The sequence below is a fragment of the Lithobates pipiens genome, unplaced genomic scaffold, assembly GCF_037356315.1.
Source record: "Lithobates pipiens isolate NorthernLeopardFrog02 unplaced genomic scaffold, aLitPip1_a1.2 Scaffold_8, whole genome shotgun sequence".
NCBI classification, from domain to species: Eukaryota; Metazoa; Chordata; class Amphibia; order Anura; family Ranidae; genus Lithobates; species Lithobates pipiens.
In genome coordinates this window covers 564,397,391-564,414,460 of record NW_027507903.1, presented here as the reverse complement: position 1 = coordinate 564,414,460, position 17,070 = coordinate 564,397,391, and the positions used below count along the sequence as shown (strand labels likewise).

The 17,070-nt window shown below is 43.6% G+C and overlaps 1 protein-coding gene across 4 annotated transcripts in view; it reads right to left on the bottom strand.

Annotated features, from left to right (window-relative positions):
• Positions 1-17,070, bottom strand: part of LOC143960998 (serine/threonine-protein kinase N1-like) — a 189,785-nt gene that overhangs the window by 101,980 nt on the left and 70,735 nt on the right. For all 4 annotated transcript variants that reach the window (XM_077470094.1, XM_077470093.1, XM_077470092.1 and 1 more), the window contains exons 3-4: positions 7,322-7,461; positions 353-467 (exon numbers count right to left, since the gene is read on the bottom strand). In XM_077470094.1, coding sequence (XP_077326220.1) covers positions 353-467; positions 7,322-7,461 — 255 coding nt within the window. The remainder of the gene's footprint in view (positions 1-352; positions 468-7,321; positions 7,462-17,070) is intronic.

Below are 17,070 nucleotides of genomic sequence, written 5' to 3'. Positions count from 1 at the left end.
TGCCCGCAAGCACTTTTCCGGCACTTCGGCAGTGCTGCCCATTGATTTCAATGGGCAGGGGCACTGTAGGAGCGGTGTATACTTACAGCGCCTCAAAGATGCGGCTTGCAGGACTTTTTTTGGCATCCTGCCAGCGCACCGCTCCAGTGTGAAAGCAGTCGGACTTTCACACTGGAGTGAGAGGAGAGGCTCTTTACAGGCGCTATTTTTAGCGCTATAGCATCTGTAAAGCGCCTCGGTGTGAAAGCAGCCTTAGAGTTTTGGTTCCTTACATGTTTTTCAGATTGTGGGATACTGCAGTAGAAAGATATGAACATGCTGTAATTGTTATCCCCCCCCCCCTCCGCCTTACCTGCTCCTGTGCCAGAGGTCTCTTGGGCTGCTCTGCGGATCTGTGTGCGTAGCATGTGGATCTTTGCATCACTTTCAGATAACATCTGCTGTGAAGCTGACAACAGCTTTTTATCCTGTATCATAAATATACAATAAAAAATGCTAGTTTTCAATAAAGTGTATCTGTGTAATCTAGTACATCCTTTTCTCAACCTGTGTTCTGTGGAAACCTAGGGTTCCTCTAGAGGTTTCTAGGAGTTCCTTGATTGGTAATATAAAGAAAATTCTTCCCCAAACTGGGCCCTTGTCATACTAACTATAAATATAAGGGTCCCTGCTCTGCTGACAGCCATTGAAAGGGAGGCTCTTCTCCTCTCACCATTGATGTGGGGGGCATTTTTACACTGACCACCTCCGTAAGAGAGCGGGCTTCTCCACTGGTCACTAATGTAAGGGACATTCTTCCTCCAACTTTGCACTAATGTGCAGTCTTTTGTTCCAATGACTGTAAATGTAAGAGGCCCTTCTCTGCTGGCCACCAATGTAAGAGAGATCCTTCTTTCCTGACCTCCGTGTAGGGGGGCATTTTTCAACTGACTACTAAAATAGGGAAGGGGGGCTTCTCCACTGGCCACTAATATAAAGGAAATTCTTTCTCCAAATGTCCACCAATGTGAAAGGAACCTTGTTCCAATGACAATAAATATACAAGGCCCATCTCTGCTGACCGCCAATGCTAGGCCCCTTTCGCACTGGGGCGCTTTGCAGGCGGTGCACTGGCAGGACACCAAAAAAAGTCCTGATAGCAGCATCTTTGGAGCGGTGAAGGAGCGGTGTATACATTGAAATCAATGGGGCTATACCACTGCAGTGGCGCTTTATGGGCGGTTTTAAACCCCACTAGCGGCCGAATACCGCCACTAAAAATAGCGCCGTTTTACCGCCAATGCCGCTCCTGCCCAGTGTGAAAGGGGCCTAAGGGAGGCCCTTCTCCACTGACCATCAATCTAAGGGGCACTTTTCCATTGATCACAAATGCAGGGAGTTATTTCTCACCAATGTAAAAGGATATGTAAATGTTTTTGTTTTTCTTTTCTTTCTGTTCATTATTATTATTTGTGTCATTTTAATTTCATGAACATATACAACACAAAATTTTGATTATATCTAAAATTTACAGTTTTCGCTAAGGTACAGTGAGTTTTAGATATAATATTTTTGGAAAACGCATTAAAAAAGTGTAAAAAAAACGCATCAAAAATGCACCCGCGGTTGTGTTTTTGGAGTCACGTGTCCTTTTTTCACAGGTGCACCAGAAATGCAACAAAAATGCTATAACGCATATGCAAAACAGAGTAGTGTGAAAGCAGCCTAAGCATTATTTCTCTTTCATCGGTATACAAAGTGTGTGAAATGGGCCAAAGCACCGACCTCCTGAGTCAAGTCATTAAATTAATAATAGAGTAAAATGAAAATGCTTGCGGAAATCTGGAAGTGTAGGACACGTTGGCACTAGTATTTTGCAAGTCACTACAGGTACACTTGAAGTCATTACATGTCTTGTGACTGCTTGAAAGAAACTGAGTTAAAAGAAAATGCCACAACTTCCTCACCCTCTCTGTTGTAACTCCCTTTCCTTCTCCACCCAGCAGCCCTCTACATGAAAAATCATGACTCGGTCACTTCTAGCCAGAAAGGGACATTTCCCCCATTCCTTAACTTACATAACACCATATGTAACTTCACTGTGCATCTGTTACAAAATGAAGACCGTATAGAAAATATAAAAATAGAGTAAAGCAAAATACATTCTATTAAGCAAAGCAACTAGTGGTTTTATTTTACACTCTTAACTAGGGATGAGCTTCAAGTTCGAGTCGAACATTGCCTGTTTGCCAAACAGCGAACAATTTGGGGTGTTTGCAGCAAATTCGAAAAGCCGCGGAACACCCTGTAAAAGTCTATGGGAGAAATATAAAGTGCTAATTTTAAAGGCTTATATGCAAGTTATTGCCATAAAAAGTGTTTGGGGACCCGGGTCCTGCCCCAGGGGACATGTATCAATGCAAAAAAAACTTAAAAAAATTGCCCTTTTTTCAGGAGCAGTGATTTTAATAATGCTTAAAGTGAAACCATAAAAGTGTAATATGCCTTTAAATTTAGTACCTGGGGGTTATGTATAGTGTGCCTATAAAGGGGCGAATGTTTCCCGTGCTTAGAACTGTCCCTGCACAAAAATATTCATTTAAAAGCACTCGCGGCTATAATGAATTGTCGGCTCCCCGTAATACAGAGAACACTCATTGAAAGTCATTGATAAAAAAAAAAGTGTGGGGTTCCCCCCAAATTCAATTACCAGGCCCTTCAGGTCTGGTATGGATATTAAGGGGAACCCCGTGTCAAATAATAAAAAAAAAATAACGTGGGGTTTACCCCAAATATCCATACCAGACCCTTTATCCGAGCACGCAACCTGGTAGGCCACAGGAAAAGAGGAGGGGACAAGAGAGCACCCCCCGAACCGTACTAGGCCACATGCCCTCAACATTGGGAGGATGCTTTGGGGGTCTGTGACCCCTGAAACCACCATGTCCCCATGTTGATGGGACCCAAAGCATACTCCCAATGTTGAGCGCATGTGGCCTGGTACGGTTCAGAAGGGGAGGGGGGCTCTCTCTCGTCCTCCCTCTCTTCCTGCGGCCTGCAAGGTTGTGTGCTTGGATAAACGGTCTGGTATGGATTTTTGAGGGGAACTCCACGCCATTTTTTTTTAAATTTGGCTTGGAATTCCCCTTAAAATCCATACCAGACCTGAAGGGCCTGGTATGGATATTTGGGGGGAACCCCACGTAATTTTTTTTTAAATTTGAAACAGGGTTCCCCTTAACCACTTAAGCCCCAGACCAATTTGCAGCCAAAAGACCAGGCCCCTTTTTGCGATTCGGCACTGCTTCCCTTTAACTGACAATTGCGCGGTCATGCGACGTGGCTCCCAAACAAAATTGGCGTCCTTTTTTTTCCACAAATAGAGCTTTCTTTTGGTGGTATTTGATCACCTCTGCGGTTTTTATTTTGAGCTATAAACAAAAATAGAGCGACAATTTTGAAAAAAAAATGCAATATGTTTTACTTTTTGCTATAATAAATATCCCCAAAAAAGATATAAAAAAATGTTTTTTCCTCAGTTTAGGCCATTATGTATTCTTCTACATATTTTTGGTAAAAAAAAATCGCAATCAGCGATTATTCATTGGTTTGCGCAAAAGTTATAGTGTTTACAAAATAGAGGATAGTTTTATAGCATTTTTATTAATATTTTTTTTTTACTAGTAATGGCAGCGATCAGCGATTTTTATTGTGACTGCTACATTATGGTGGACACATTGGACATTTTTGACACATTTTTGGGACCATTGTCATTTATGCAGCAATCAGTGCTATTTAAATGCACTGATTCCTGTGTAAATGACACTGGCAGTGAAGGGGTTAACTACTAGGGGCGGGGAGAGGTTAAGTGTGACGTATGTGTTTTTTTAATGTTGGGAGCGTGGCTTGGCATGTAACGTCACTGATCGTTTTTCCCTATAACAGGGAACAGACGATCAGTGACAGCCACACTAGGAAGCACAGGGAGAGGTTTGTTTGTTTGTTTTTGTTTACACACCTCTCCCCGTTCTTCAGCTCTGTGACCCAATCGTGGGACACCAATGGCGATCGGGTCCGCGGATCCCGCAGCCACAGAGCTCAGGACCGGGTCGTTAGCACGCCACCGCCGGTGCACGCGACCCGCGGCTGGGCACTTAAAGAGCAATGTACCTGTACGCTGATGTACCCAGCCGTGCCATTCTGCCGACGTAAATGTGCAGGAGGCGGTCCTTAAGCGGTTAATATCCATACCAGACCTGAAGGGCCTGGTAATTGAATTTGGGGGGAACCCCGCGCTTTTTTTTTTATCGATGACTTTCAATGACTGTTCTCTTAATTACGGGGAGCCAACAATTCATTATAGCCGAGAGTGCTTTTAAATGACTTTTTTTCCTGCAGAAATGACATTTTGTGCAGGGACAGTTCTAAGCACAGGAAACATGCGCCCCTTTACAGGCATACCATACACACCCCCCGGTACAAAATTTAAAGGAATAATACACTTTTATTGTTTCACTTTAAGCATTATTAAAATCACTGCTCCTCGGCTCATCCTTACTCTTAACTTCCCTGGGAAAATATCAGCTGGAATCCGTGGCCAGACGCAACCCTACCTCGTGCCTCTGCGATAGTGTTAGCAATGTAGCGCCTACAATTCAACTCTACCATTGTTGTTAATTGGTTCCTTGTAAAGTATGCTCTATTAGGACAAGTCTTATTGGATCTTACAGAACCACTTCGTGAAAAAAAGTGGCATATTACTAATTTAGCAGCCATAAAAGGCTGTCTGACTTACGCAGCAGACAGCTGTTCTACTAAGCCAGGGATCTCCAAAACGACGGCCTTCCAGCTGTTGTGGAACTACACGTCCCATGAAGCATTGTAAAACTCTGACATTTACAGGCATGACTAGGCATGGTGGGAATTGTAGTTCCTGAACAACTGTAGTGCAATCGTTTGGAGACTCCTGTACTAAGCAGACAAGGGCTGTAACTGATTCACATGAGAGGCAGCTATAGATTTAGCGCATATTGAGAGCTCAAATCATTTTAGGGTGCATGTCATGGGAGCAGGGATGGTATAGAATGGGGCAGTGATGCTCATCCTGTATTATCAGGGAATAAAGGTAAGGAACATTTTATATGAGATGAGATAAAGCCGACAGCTTGATCTTTTCCAATACATTGATTTATTAAACCAGGTGAAGTACAGAATAATACAGGACTTACACGTTTCAGCATTTAGCCTTAAAGTGGTTCTAAAGCCTCAAGGTTTTTTACCGGGGTTAAAAATCCTTCTGTGCTGCAGGATCCCCTCAGCCCCCCCTATTCTTACCAGAGCAGTGATGTGCACGAGAGCTGTGGTTCTCGCTCCTGTCTCCCTCTACATTTGGCAGATTGATAGCAGCGGGAGCCAATGTCAATTAATAGACCTCAACAGGGCAGCTCAGGAGAGAGCCTGCACGGGTATATGGAAAGAGACACTTGCCGACGAGGAGGGGCCTGGAGCGCCAGCGGGGGACCCCAGAAAAGGACCGGGGCTGCTCTGTGCAAAACCATTGCACAGAGTAGGTAAGTATACCTTGTTTGTTATTTTAATTTAAAAACAGTGAAGGTTTAATGTTACTTACTTATTTGCCAATCCTAGCATTTGCCAGAAGGGCTGGTGTGTCTACTGTTGGATACTGTTAAGTGTCTTCTTTGTACAATGTACTCTCTGCCTGGCTCATTGTAAGTGTGAGGCCGCGTACACACGTGGGGACTGTTCGCTCAACTTTGTCCGCTGAACAGTGTTTCGGCGGACAGTCCGCTCGTGTGTGGGCTTTCAGCGGACAGTTTCAGCGGACAGTCTGACGAACAAAGTTTTTTGGAAATTCCGAAAAACTGTCCGCTGAAACTTGGTTTGAGCGGACAGTCCGCCCGTGTGTAGGCTTGTTCGTCAAACTAAGTCTCGCGCATGCTCAGAAAGAATTTACACGCCGAAGGTTGCATTGCAGTGTATAGGACGTCGTTTTCTAGTCCCGTCGTACGTGCCGTTCACGTCATCGCGCACGGTTTCAGCGGACTGTTCGTTCGTCGTGTGTGGGCAAGTCCGTCCATGCTAATTTTGAGCGGACTGTCCGCTGAAACTGTTTGACGGACAAAGTTGAGCGAACAGTCCCCGCGTGTGTACGCGGCCTTACAGTCCGGTGTGGTCACATCTGCAGTGTTCACTGTTATCTCTTCATATTAGAACATTGCCATACTTTACTGCATCAATCAGTCTCCGTGTGAGTTTCCTTCCCCTGCAGGCAGTGAATCTGGACCACACCTATACATACATATATAGATTTTTTTTTGTTCCACATACAGGCTGAATAAATAAAACTCTAAAATATCCCTTCATCCATGTCTTAAAGCACAGTTGGACGAATCTCCTGCTGTGGCTATTTTATTCTGACAACTGTCAAAATACCCAAACAGCGAAGGATGTCAGGCAAGAGAGTGCCGACAGGAACAGCCTGATTCATCAGAAACCAGCCGAAATCTGATCTGTGTATGTCTTGTGGGCTGATGGAAACTTCTGATGGTTCTTCAAGCTCATCTTTTGTTGATTAAACAAACAAAATGGATTAAATACTAAAAATATTGGCAGTGATAACAAAATCTTTACAATTAGGGATAGAGTAAGGGAGAATGGGGGCCCTAAGCAGGGTAGCAGGTTTGCCTGCTTTCCCCACACATTCCTTCGACCAACATTGATATGGATTGCAACAGTCCCAGAGAAATCACTCCATTGGCATTGTCTGTACTGGCTTGGCCCCATAAGACACCAATTGACTACAAGTGTATTTTCCCTTCATGAAGTGACAGACAGGTGCACACCTTTGGCCTGTACTGGTATCCCCCTAGTTAGGAGGAGCAACAAGGTTGAAGCTGGGCCACCTGAACATCTCCTAGATCTGAGGTTCTTGCCTGGGTTGCCTTCTGCAGGATCCAACTCTGGGATAGAATAAGCTTAGCAAAGTTTGGTTGTGTACATAAATGTGGACAGCTATCCTAGGACTGCTTTTTGTCTTATTCTAGCACTGCTAGGAACCTGAAACAATAATGGGTGAGCCATGAGTGCAGGCAAATTGTCCCACAGCTATACTGACAATTTTTAAATCCAAGGTGATATTTAGATCAGATTGGTTGGCGGCTTGTCTTTATTGCAAACGCGGCTTTATGGCTGCAATAGGCAAAGCAGATTTTACAATGTTTATAGCAGATATATGACTCACTTCTGTTTTACACCATGCAATGTTGAACAAAAATACTGGTGCGGTTTGAGGGAACTTCACATATTTGTATTAAAGACTCACCTTCACAGAACCGTTATTGTACATTTGGATCATATTTTCTGCCCCCTGTCGGACTCTCATCTCGATGTCCAGCAGACGCTCTAATTTTAACACACGGGGATTCTGAGACGGGCATGGGAATTCGCAGGGGAGACGTTTACCTAAAGAAAGGACAAGATGGGAACAGCACATTAGAGATTGTTGAATAAAGGATTCATGTACATAATGCGGTAACCTACCACAATCATTGGGACCCAATATACCAAATTCCACTGACCTACAGATGCAGTGGTCAGGATTATCTTTGCCCTATAAGGCCTCGTTCACAGCTGAGCATCTTGGAATCGCAGGCAGTATTGTGAGATTCTGTCTGCAATTCCAGAATCACAGCAAAACGCGGGACACGTTTGGGGTGCCATTATTTCTTATTGGCACTCCAAACGTGGTGCAATTTTTCTGCAATTGTTTGTGGTCAACTATGGTTGTCATTGGGATATGAGTAGTATTTTCTAATGGGAAGCCTTGTTTTAGTAACAACTGTCGAAGGTTGAATTTTCCATAACTTTGATGAGGTTTCCACTCATTTCCTGCTGTTAATCTAGGACAGGAAGAGATGTGAAAGTATCTACAATGGGTACACATACAACCATAAAAAGGTTGGTTCTAATCTGTTGCTCCTCTATCCGAACTGAAATAAAAAAACTTATGGTAAGGACCTAATTAGCTAAGGACCTGTGTTGATAGGCTGTTTGTATGCATCAATCGGATTTTACATTCCCGTACAAGTCTATCAGAATACAAAACCTGCTTGAAGCAGGTCAAATGCAGGTCAGAAGGAGGTCAACTGCAGGTCAAACGTACCCGTCACGAAGTCTGATCTCAGAAGTGTCTCAATACGATGTCAAACTGATGCATTCAAGACAAGCCCAAAGCCCATCAACACTAAAATAATAAATCTGTGGCAAATTGTAGAGATGTGTGTGTGTGAAAAAAAAAACAGTGCTTCTTCTGCTCATTTGGATGTTTCAAGTGAACACGGATTCATTTTATTTCAGGCCCATTCGCTTCTTTGTGGTGTGTTAATGCATGTGCTTTGTGTTAAGGCAACCCATTGAAAATTATGGTAAAAATCGTACATGATCCTTTTTTGACACAGTGACAGAGTGTTGTGACATGCTACAAACATGTGTGTAGGTGGATCACATGGATTGTACTACACATGTCAGGTATCTTCAAGAACATAGGAGTGAGAGCATTAATTCTAGGGCCATAATTCATGGTTGTCTCCAAATAATGTAAAGGCTTTTAAAGAGTCACCTATGAAAAATTTTAGGTGCTGTGTTTTTTTGTTTTGCTTTTGTTTTTTTTTCCATAAATTTTTATTGAAGATAACCAGGAGAAAAAATGTCCAATGCTGTTAAGTATAAATCATACATAAACTCATCTCTGTGTCACAGAAACAAATAAAAGAGTCATCAATACAATGCTATGACTCGGTGACAGTCAGATAATACAAAAAATCAAGCATTGACTTTGCAATCAGGCAGGCCCTTCTACTAAATGGTTTTGGTAAACCTGAAGGAAAAACTCAGCAGAAAAACTGATAGTGTGTATGGGGCTTTAGGGAGACTATCTGATAGAAATCTAGTATCTAAGGGGAGGGAGAGGGGGAGGAAAGAAAATTGGGTGGAGGGAGGGGGTATGTAGATAGGATAAGGAAATAAGGGGAGAGAGTAGGGAGTTTCATCAATCGGTTCAAACTGGAAGTCTACCAAACGTGACAGAAGACCATAATAGATTATTCAAGACGGGCGGTGCTGTTTATAGAGGTTTGAGTCTTTGAACAGGAACCAACATGTCCAAGTAGAGGGATATGACGCCATAGTTTATCTGCTCCTGTGTACCAGTAACAACATCTCTCCCACCTGGTCTATACGGTGGAACCATTCAATAAGTTCCATAGTCTAGTGGACTTAGTGGAACGCCAGTATCTGAGAATAAACATTTGGCTGCATTCAGCAGGTGAATAGTAAGGGATCGTTTATATTTAGAAGGGTACATGTACCGAGTGGTGAAGCATGAAAGTGGCTGGATTGAAAGGTAGGTCCCTATCTGTGATCTGTGTGATCACTGAATGGATAGCCTCCCAGAAAGGGCGTATCTGTGGGCAAGACCACCAAATGTATAGGAGCGTCCCTTTATCAGACTGACAATGCCAACAAGCGTTGGAAATGGCAAGGAAGATGGCATTGTTTTTTGCCATTTCACAGGTGCACACAATCTCAACATGTCTACTCAACATATCCCCATCTTTTATATTTCCCCAACAAATTCAGTGTTACACTGTGTTTGAGTGCACTAAAATTAATTTTAGGGTATTTGATATGCATTTGATAAACAGGTGCACAAATATTATGCAACATAAAAAACTGCAACTGCCCCTGATTTTGTTCTTCAGTGCCTCTAATTTCAGAAAATTTTAAATGTTTGGGGTAATTTTCTATAAAAAAAAAATAAAATGTTTGGGGTAATTTTCTATAAAAAAAATAAAATGTTTGGGGTAGTTTTCTAGCAAACAAAATGCAGATTTTAACATGTGTGTTGAAAAATTAGAAAATTGCCCAGGATGTAAAGGGTAAAGACATCACAGCACACTAGTATGCTATATACGTCACTGTGTGTTGCAGAAATGCATGGGATAATGCGTACGTGACCAGGGCACAGAAGTGTAAATGGGTCCTTCATGTTAAACTTTACTGAGCCTGAGCCACTTTACTTTACCTTATTTCCCTCTTTAGTAGATAAGTAGATTAGTTTGACTTCCAACATCTTTAGTGCAGATTGAAAAAATGGAAAGCAGGGAAAGGAGGGGGCAAGAACCTTGGCGAGAAGGGGAGGTTGGAGAAGAGATCTGAGTGAGTGACCTAGAAAAGGAGCAGCAAGGTATAATGTAGAGAGGACACAAAGGCAAGGAGGACATTCATAGAGGAAGATAAAGGAAGCAACCACAGAATACAAAGACAGCTGTGGGTGGTAGAGAGAGGCAGACCTGTAGACTGTAAATAGAAATCATCAAAATAGAAATATAACTAGTAAAGCAGAAAAAAAAAACAACACATAGCAATGTATATGAGCCTTCATAATACAAGATGAATTTAGAGGGAGGCAATATCGGCACATGGTAATAATAAGGCATCAAGTTAGTGTAAGATGGAAGGAAACCACAACAGTCACATCCGTTTTTAGGTGATAGTTTTTACACGGTGAGAAATGGGCACAGGCAGAGGTAGTCCCCTGTACTTGTGACTTTGTTTAAAGTGGATGTAAACCCTAGAATTAAACCTCGCCTATCTGCCCCCTTTCTGTAAAAGTGTACCATCTATGGTCAAACTGTAAAATCATATACCGTATTCATTTCCACATTGTATTTCAATTATTTCTAGCCTACTCCTATCCTATTAATCTGAATGATCTTGAAGTTTGTAAACTTACATTGTTATGATTCCCACACATTTACTTTGTTAAATTCTGTGACATGTAGTCACTATGCCCTGCTGTGTCACACATTTCCCAGAGCCCACCTTCTGAAATACAGAGGTGCTGAGAGTAATGCCCTGTACACGTGGAAAATGTGCGATTGGATCGTGTTGTCGGAAAATCTGATCGTGTGTGGGCTGCATCGGACTTTTTCCGTCGGAATTTCTGATACACAAAGTTTGAGAGCTGGATCTAAAATCTTCCGACAATAAAATCCGATCATTTAAATTCCAATCGTGTGTAGACAATTCCAACGGACAAAGTGCCACGCATGCGCAGAATGAATTACCAGACGAAAGCTATTGGCTACTGGCCCGTTTATAGTCCTGTCGTACATGTTCTACATCACTGCGTTCAGAACGATATGATTTTTTCCGACAACTTTGTGCAACCGTGTGTATGCAAGACAAGTCTGAGCCAACATCCTTCGGAAAAAATCAGATGGATTTCGTTGTTGGAATATCCGAACGTGTGTATCGAGCATAAGAGTTTCATGAGGCAACACAAACCATCGATCATGGTCTACCTGATCGCGAGCAGGTGACGAGTAGATTGCATCCCTTCTGTGCCGACCCCCAGAATCTGGACAAGAGGGTCAGAATTTACCAAAATTGTTCCCCAGTATTTTCCTGCAGCCACTAAAAGCTAGCTTTTCCTCCTGTCCCTCTTCTGGCATTCAGCAGGTTCAGCAGGAAAATAACGGGGATTGGTTTTAATAAATGCCGCCACTGTCACCTCTCCTGTCCAGGTTTCCCATCCTTCTGCTGCATGCTCCCTTGGTCCCCCTTCAGTGCTGCTGACTTCTCATCCTCTCCACTGTGGCGGATCATTTCAGGATGCAGAGCAGAGGAAGGAACTGGTAAATATGTAATTTACCATCCTCTTCCTATTCTGAATGAACACTGTGAGTATTCCATGTTTACCATACTTTAGTTTGTGAATGAACAGGAAGCTGCTCAGCACAGAGCACTTCCCATTCATTCACTGCCCAATGCAACTGAGGCTGCAGAGAAAGGGACTCAGGAACCTCTGTCCTTAGCCCATTTCTCTGTCTCAAAAGTGAGACATCGGGGATCTGTTTAGAGCCCCTCAACAGAGCGCCTAAATTATTTTCGAAAATAATAAAAAATAATTAATCCTCTGCTCTACTGACACAGTCCTCTGCCCCACTGACACAGTCCTCTGCCCTACTGACAAAGTCTTCTGCTCTACTAACACAGTCCTCTGCCCTGCTGCCACAGTCCTCTGCTCTACTGATACAGTCCTCTGCCCTGCTGGCACATTTCTCTGCCCTGCTGACACAGTCCTCTGCTCTGCTGACACAAAAAAATTGTAGAAAATAATAAAAAAAAATGAATCCTCTGCTGACACAGTCCTCTGCCCCACCGACACAGTCCTCTGCTCTACTGACACAGTCCTCTGCCCCACTGACAGTCCTCTGCTCTACTGACACAGTCCCCTGCCCTACTGACACAGTCCCCTGCCCTACTGACACAGTTCACTGCTCTACTGACACAGTCCTCTGCCCTGCTGAAACAGTTCTCTGCCCTGCTGACACTGTCCTCTGCCCTGCTGACACTGTCCTCTGCTCTGCTGACACAAAAAAATTGTAGAGAATAATAAAAAAAATTCATTCTCTGCTCTGCTAACACAGTCCTCTGCCCTACTGACACAGTCCTCTACTCTACTGACACAGTCCTCTGCCCTACTGACACAGTCCTCTGCCCTGCTGACACCGTCCTCTGCCCTGCTGACACAAAAAAATTGTAGAAAATAATAAAAAAAAAATGAATCCTCTGCTCTACTGACACAGTCCTCTGCTCCGCTGACACAGTCCTCTGCCCTGCTGAAACAGTCCTCTGCTCTGCTGACACAAAAAAATTGTAGAGAATAATAAAAAAATGAATCCTCTGCTCTGCTAACACAGTCCTCTGCCCTACTAACACAGTCCTCTACTCTACTGACACAGTCCTCTGCCCTACTGACACAGTCCTCTGCTCTACTGACACAGTCCTCTGCTCTACTGACACAGTCCTCTGCTCTACTGACACAGTCCTCTGCCCTGCTGACACCGTCCTCTGCCCTGCTGACACAAAAAAATTGTAGAAAATAATAAAAAAAAATGAATCCTCTGCTCTACTGACACAGTCCTCTGCTCCGCTGACACAGTCCTCTGCCCTACTGACACAGTCCTCTGCCCTACTGACACAGTCCTCTGCTCTACTGACACAGTCCTCTGCCCTACCGACACAGTTCTCTGCTCTACTGACATATTCCTCTGCCCTGCTGACACAGTCCTCTGCCCTACTGACACAGTCCTCTGCCCTACTGACACAGTCCTCTGCCCTGCTGACACATTTCTCTGCTCTACTGACACAGTCCTCTGCCCTGTTGACACATTTCTCTGCTCTACTGACACAGTCCTCTGCCCTGCTGAAACAGTCCTCTGCCCCACTGACACCGTCCTCTGCTCTGCTGACACAAAAAAATTGTAGAAAATAATAAAAAAATTAATCCTCTGCTCTGCTGACACAGTCTTCTGCTCTACTGACACAGTCCTCTGCCCTATTGACACAGTCCTCTGCCCTGTTGACACAGTCCTCTGCCCTGTTGACACAGTCCTCTGCTCTACTGACACAGTCCTCTGCTCTACTGACACAGTCCTCTGCCCTGCTGACACATTTCTCTGCTCTACTGACACAGTCCTCTGCTCTACTGACACAGTCCTCTGCCCTGCTGAAACAGTCCTCTGCCCCGCTGACACCGTCCTATGCTCTGCTGACACAAAAAAATTGTAGAAAATAATAAAAAAATTCATCCTCTGCTCGGCTGACACAGTCATCTGCCCCACTGATACAGTCTTCTGCTCTACTGACACAGTCCTCTGCCCTGCTGACACAGTCCTCTGCCCTGCTGACACAGTCCTCTGCCCTATTCACACAGTCCTCTGCCCTACTGACACAGTCCTCTGCTCTACTGGCACAGTTCCCTGCTCTACTGACACAGTCCTCTGCTCTACTGACACAGTCCTCTGCCCTGCTGACACAGTCCTCTGCTCTACTGGCACAGTTCTCTGCTCTACTGACACAGTCCTCTGCCCTGCTGACACGGTCCTCTGCTCTGCTGACACAAAAAAATTGTAGAAAATATAAATAAAAAATGAATCCTCTGCTCTACTGACACAGTCCTCTGCCCTACCCACACAGTCCTCTGCCCTACCCACACAGTCCTCTGCTCTACTGACACAGTCCTCTGCCCTGCTGACACAGTCCTCTGCCCCGCTGACACAGTCCTCTGCCCTACTAACACAGTCCTCTGCCCTGCTGACACAGTCCTCTGCCCCGCTGACACAGTCTTCTGCCCCGCTGACACAGTCCTCTGCCCTACTAACACAGTCCTCTGCCCTACTGACACAGTCCTCTGCCCTACTGACACAGTCCTCTGCCCCACTGAGACAGTCCTCTGCTGTACTGACACCATCCTCTGCTCTGCTGACACCGTCCTCTGCCCTGCTGACACTGTCCTCTGCTCTGCTGACACAGTCCTCTGCTCTGTTGACACAATCCTTTGTCCTACTGAAGCGTCCACACACCGTTCACTGTCCTACTGACACTGTCAATTGTAGACTACATTTATATTTTTGCAGTGACATTTGTTTTAATATCTTTTTTAAGTTTTCCTTACTATTAAGTTAGGCCTTCAATTTCTTTAACCCCTTCAGCCCCGGAAAGATTTAACCCCCTGACCAAGCCCTTTTTTGCGATACGGCATTGGGTCAATTTAACTGACAATTGCACGGTCGTTTGACATTGTACCCTAACAAAATTGTGGTCTTTTTTTCCCCCACAAATAGAGATTTTTTTTGGTGGTATTTGATCACCTCTGCGGTTTTTATTTTGAACATTTTGAAAAAAAAGCTATATTTTTTACTTTTTGCAATAATAAATATCCCCCAAAAAATATGAAAAAAAATTCCTTCCTCAGTTTAGGCCAATATGTATTCTTCTACATATGTTTGGTAAAAAAAAAAATCGCAATAAGCGGATATTGATTGGTTTGCGCAAAAGTTATTGCGTCTACAAAATAGGGGATAGATTTATGGCATTTTTATTAGTAATGGCGGAGATCTGCGATTTTTATCGTAACTGCAACATTTTATCGTGGCTGCGTCGGACAGATCGGACACTTTTGACAGTATTTTGAGACCATTGGAATTTATACAGCGATCATTGCTATAAAAATTCACTGATTACTGTGTAACTGCCAGGGAAGGAGTTAAACACTAGGGGGCGATCAAGGGGTTAACTGTGTTCCCTCACTGTGTTCTAACTGTAGGGGGGATGGGCTGACTAGAACATGTAAGAGATCACTGCTCCCGAGTCTGGGAGCAGTAGATCCCTGTCATGTTGCTAGGCAGAACATGGAAATCCTTTGTTTACATAGGCATCTCCCTGTTCTGCCTCTCCATGTCATGATCGCGGGCCACCGGCGGACATCAAGTCCACGGGACCCGTGGGCATGCTCCTGCAGCATGTGGCGAGCGCAAACGCGAATGGCGGGCTCGCATGCGCCTGCTAGCCCCCGGTGACGCAGCGACGTATGGGTATGTTGTTTTGCGCACCCGTGCCACTTTGCCATTGTATATCCGCGTGAGCCAGTTGGCAAGTGGTTAAAAAAGGGTGACAAAGCCCGGTGATCTTTCATCTCTTTCATATTGTAGATATCCACCTCTCAAATGTTGCCTACATCTGCATTACAGGAATCACAGCTTACAAGCAGCAAGGTACCATGAGATATGTAAGTCCTTAGAAATTGACAGTAAACAGCAGGGTAGAAGCTGCGAAGCATGCAGAGAATCCAGGAAGTTGTGGAAACAGACGCCCAGCAGACAGGCAGAACTTGAAACGTAAAAGATGATTTTTCGAGTAAAACATGTTTTGGACTGACAAAAATAGCTATTGTTTGTTATGTTATTACAATGCTGATATTATAAAATAAAAGTGTATTGCTGTGACCATAGATTTCCTTTAACCACTTGTCTACCAAGGCATATTTATAAAACAGCAGGCATGGTAGATAAGTGGTAAATCAAGGTCACAGCTGCTGTAGCTGGCAAAGGGCTTTCTGATGCAAGTGATCAGGTGGGTCCGATCACTTTTGTAGGGCAAACAACTCATACAAAAATCGATGAGCGCGTGCATGTGAAATCAACTGCACTACCATTCTGGAACATTGTAGCGAGAGCAATAATTTTAGCGCCATAATCACGGTTAACTCTAAACTGATCATTTGTAAAGGCTTTTAAAGTGTCACCTATGGAGAATTTGGGGTACGATAGTTTTCAGTATTGCACGGGCATGTGCAATTTTAAGACTTCACATGCTTGGTATCTACTTACTCAATGCAACCCAATCTTTAATTTTTTTACCCAAAAAATTGGTTTTATATTGTGTTTGTTTGCACTAAAATTCACTTTAGTGTATTTTTTCCTGAAAATATGCATATGCAATATGCGTATTGTGTGTTTTTTACATAGGAGGAATATATTAATTATGGGTTGGAGTGTTCATTAATCTGCATTCCAGAAGTATTATACTAGATTGTTTCAATAATCACAAGCACGTTTATTTGGCTTATTTTTTTGTATCATTTGCACAGTTATTACACCAGGAATTCACTCTATAGATTTAGACCCCTTGACAAGCCAGGGGTTTAAAACACTCCACACCAGCGCCACTTCTACCCTCCTATTTTGTATTTTTTCTATCTCCACCTAGGTGGATTTATTGGTAAAGGCTGCAGTTCTCCTCGTCTGATTCTCTCCATAAGTGCAGGAGTTCATATATTTCCAAATATATATTTTTACTCTTCTGCCTTATCTCAACCTGCAACTACTCGTTACTGACCTATAGCTTGTTTACTGACTATGCTTCTGTTGGGATCCTTACCTGCTTATCTGCTATTGGACCCCAGCTTGCTCACCTGCTGGTGGGGCAATCATAAGGACCGTGACCTGGTACTAACATGCAGCTAAACCTCCACCATCAGGCACTCTGGTGAACACTGGTTAGTACTTACAGTGGTGTGAAAAAGTGTTTGCCCCCTTCCTCATTTCCTGTTCCTTTGCATGTTTGTCACACTTAAGTGTTTCGGAACATCAAACCAATTTAAACAATAGTCAAGGACAACACAAGTAAACACAAAATGCAATTTGTAAATGAAGGTGTTTATTA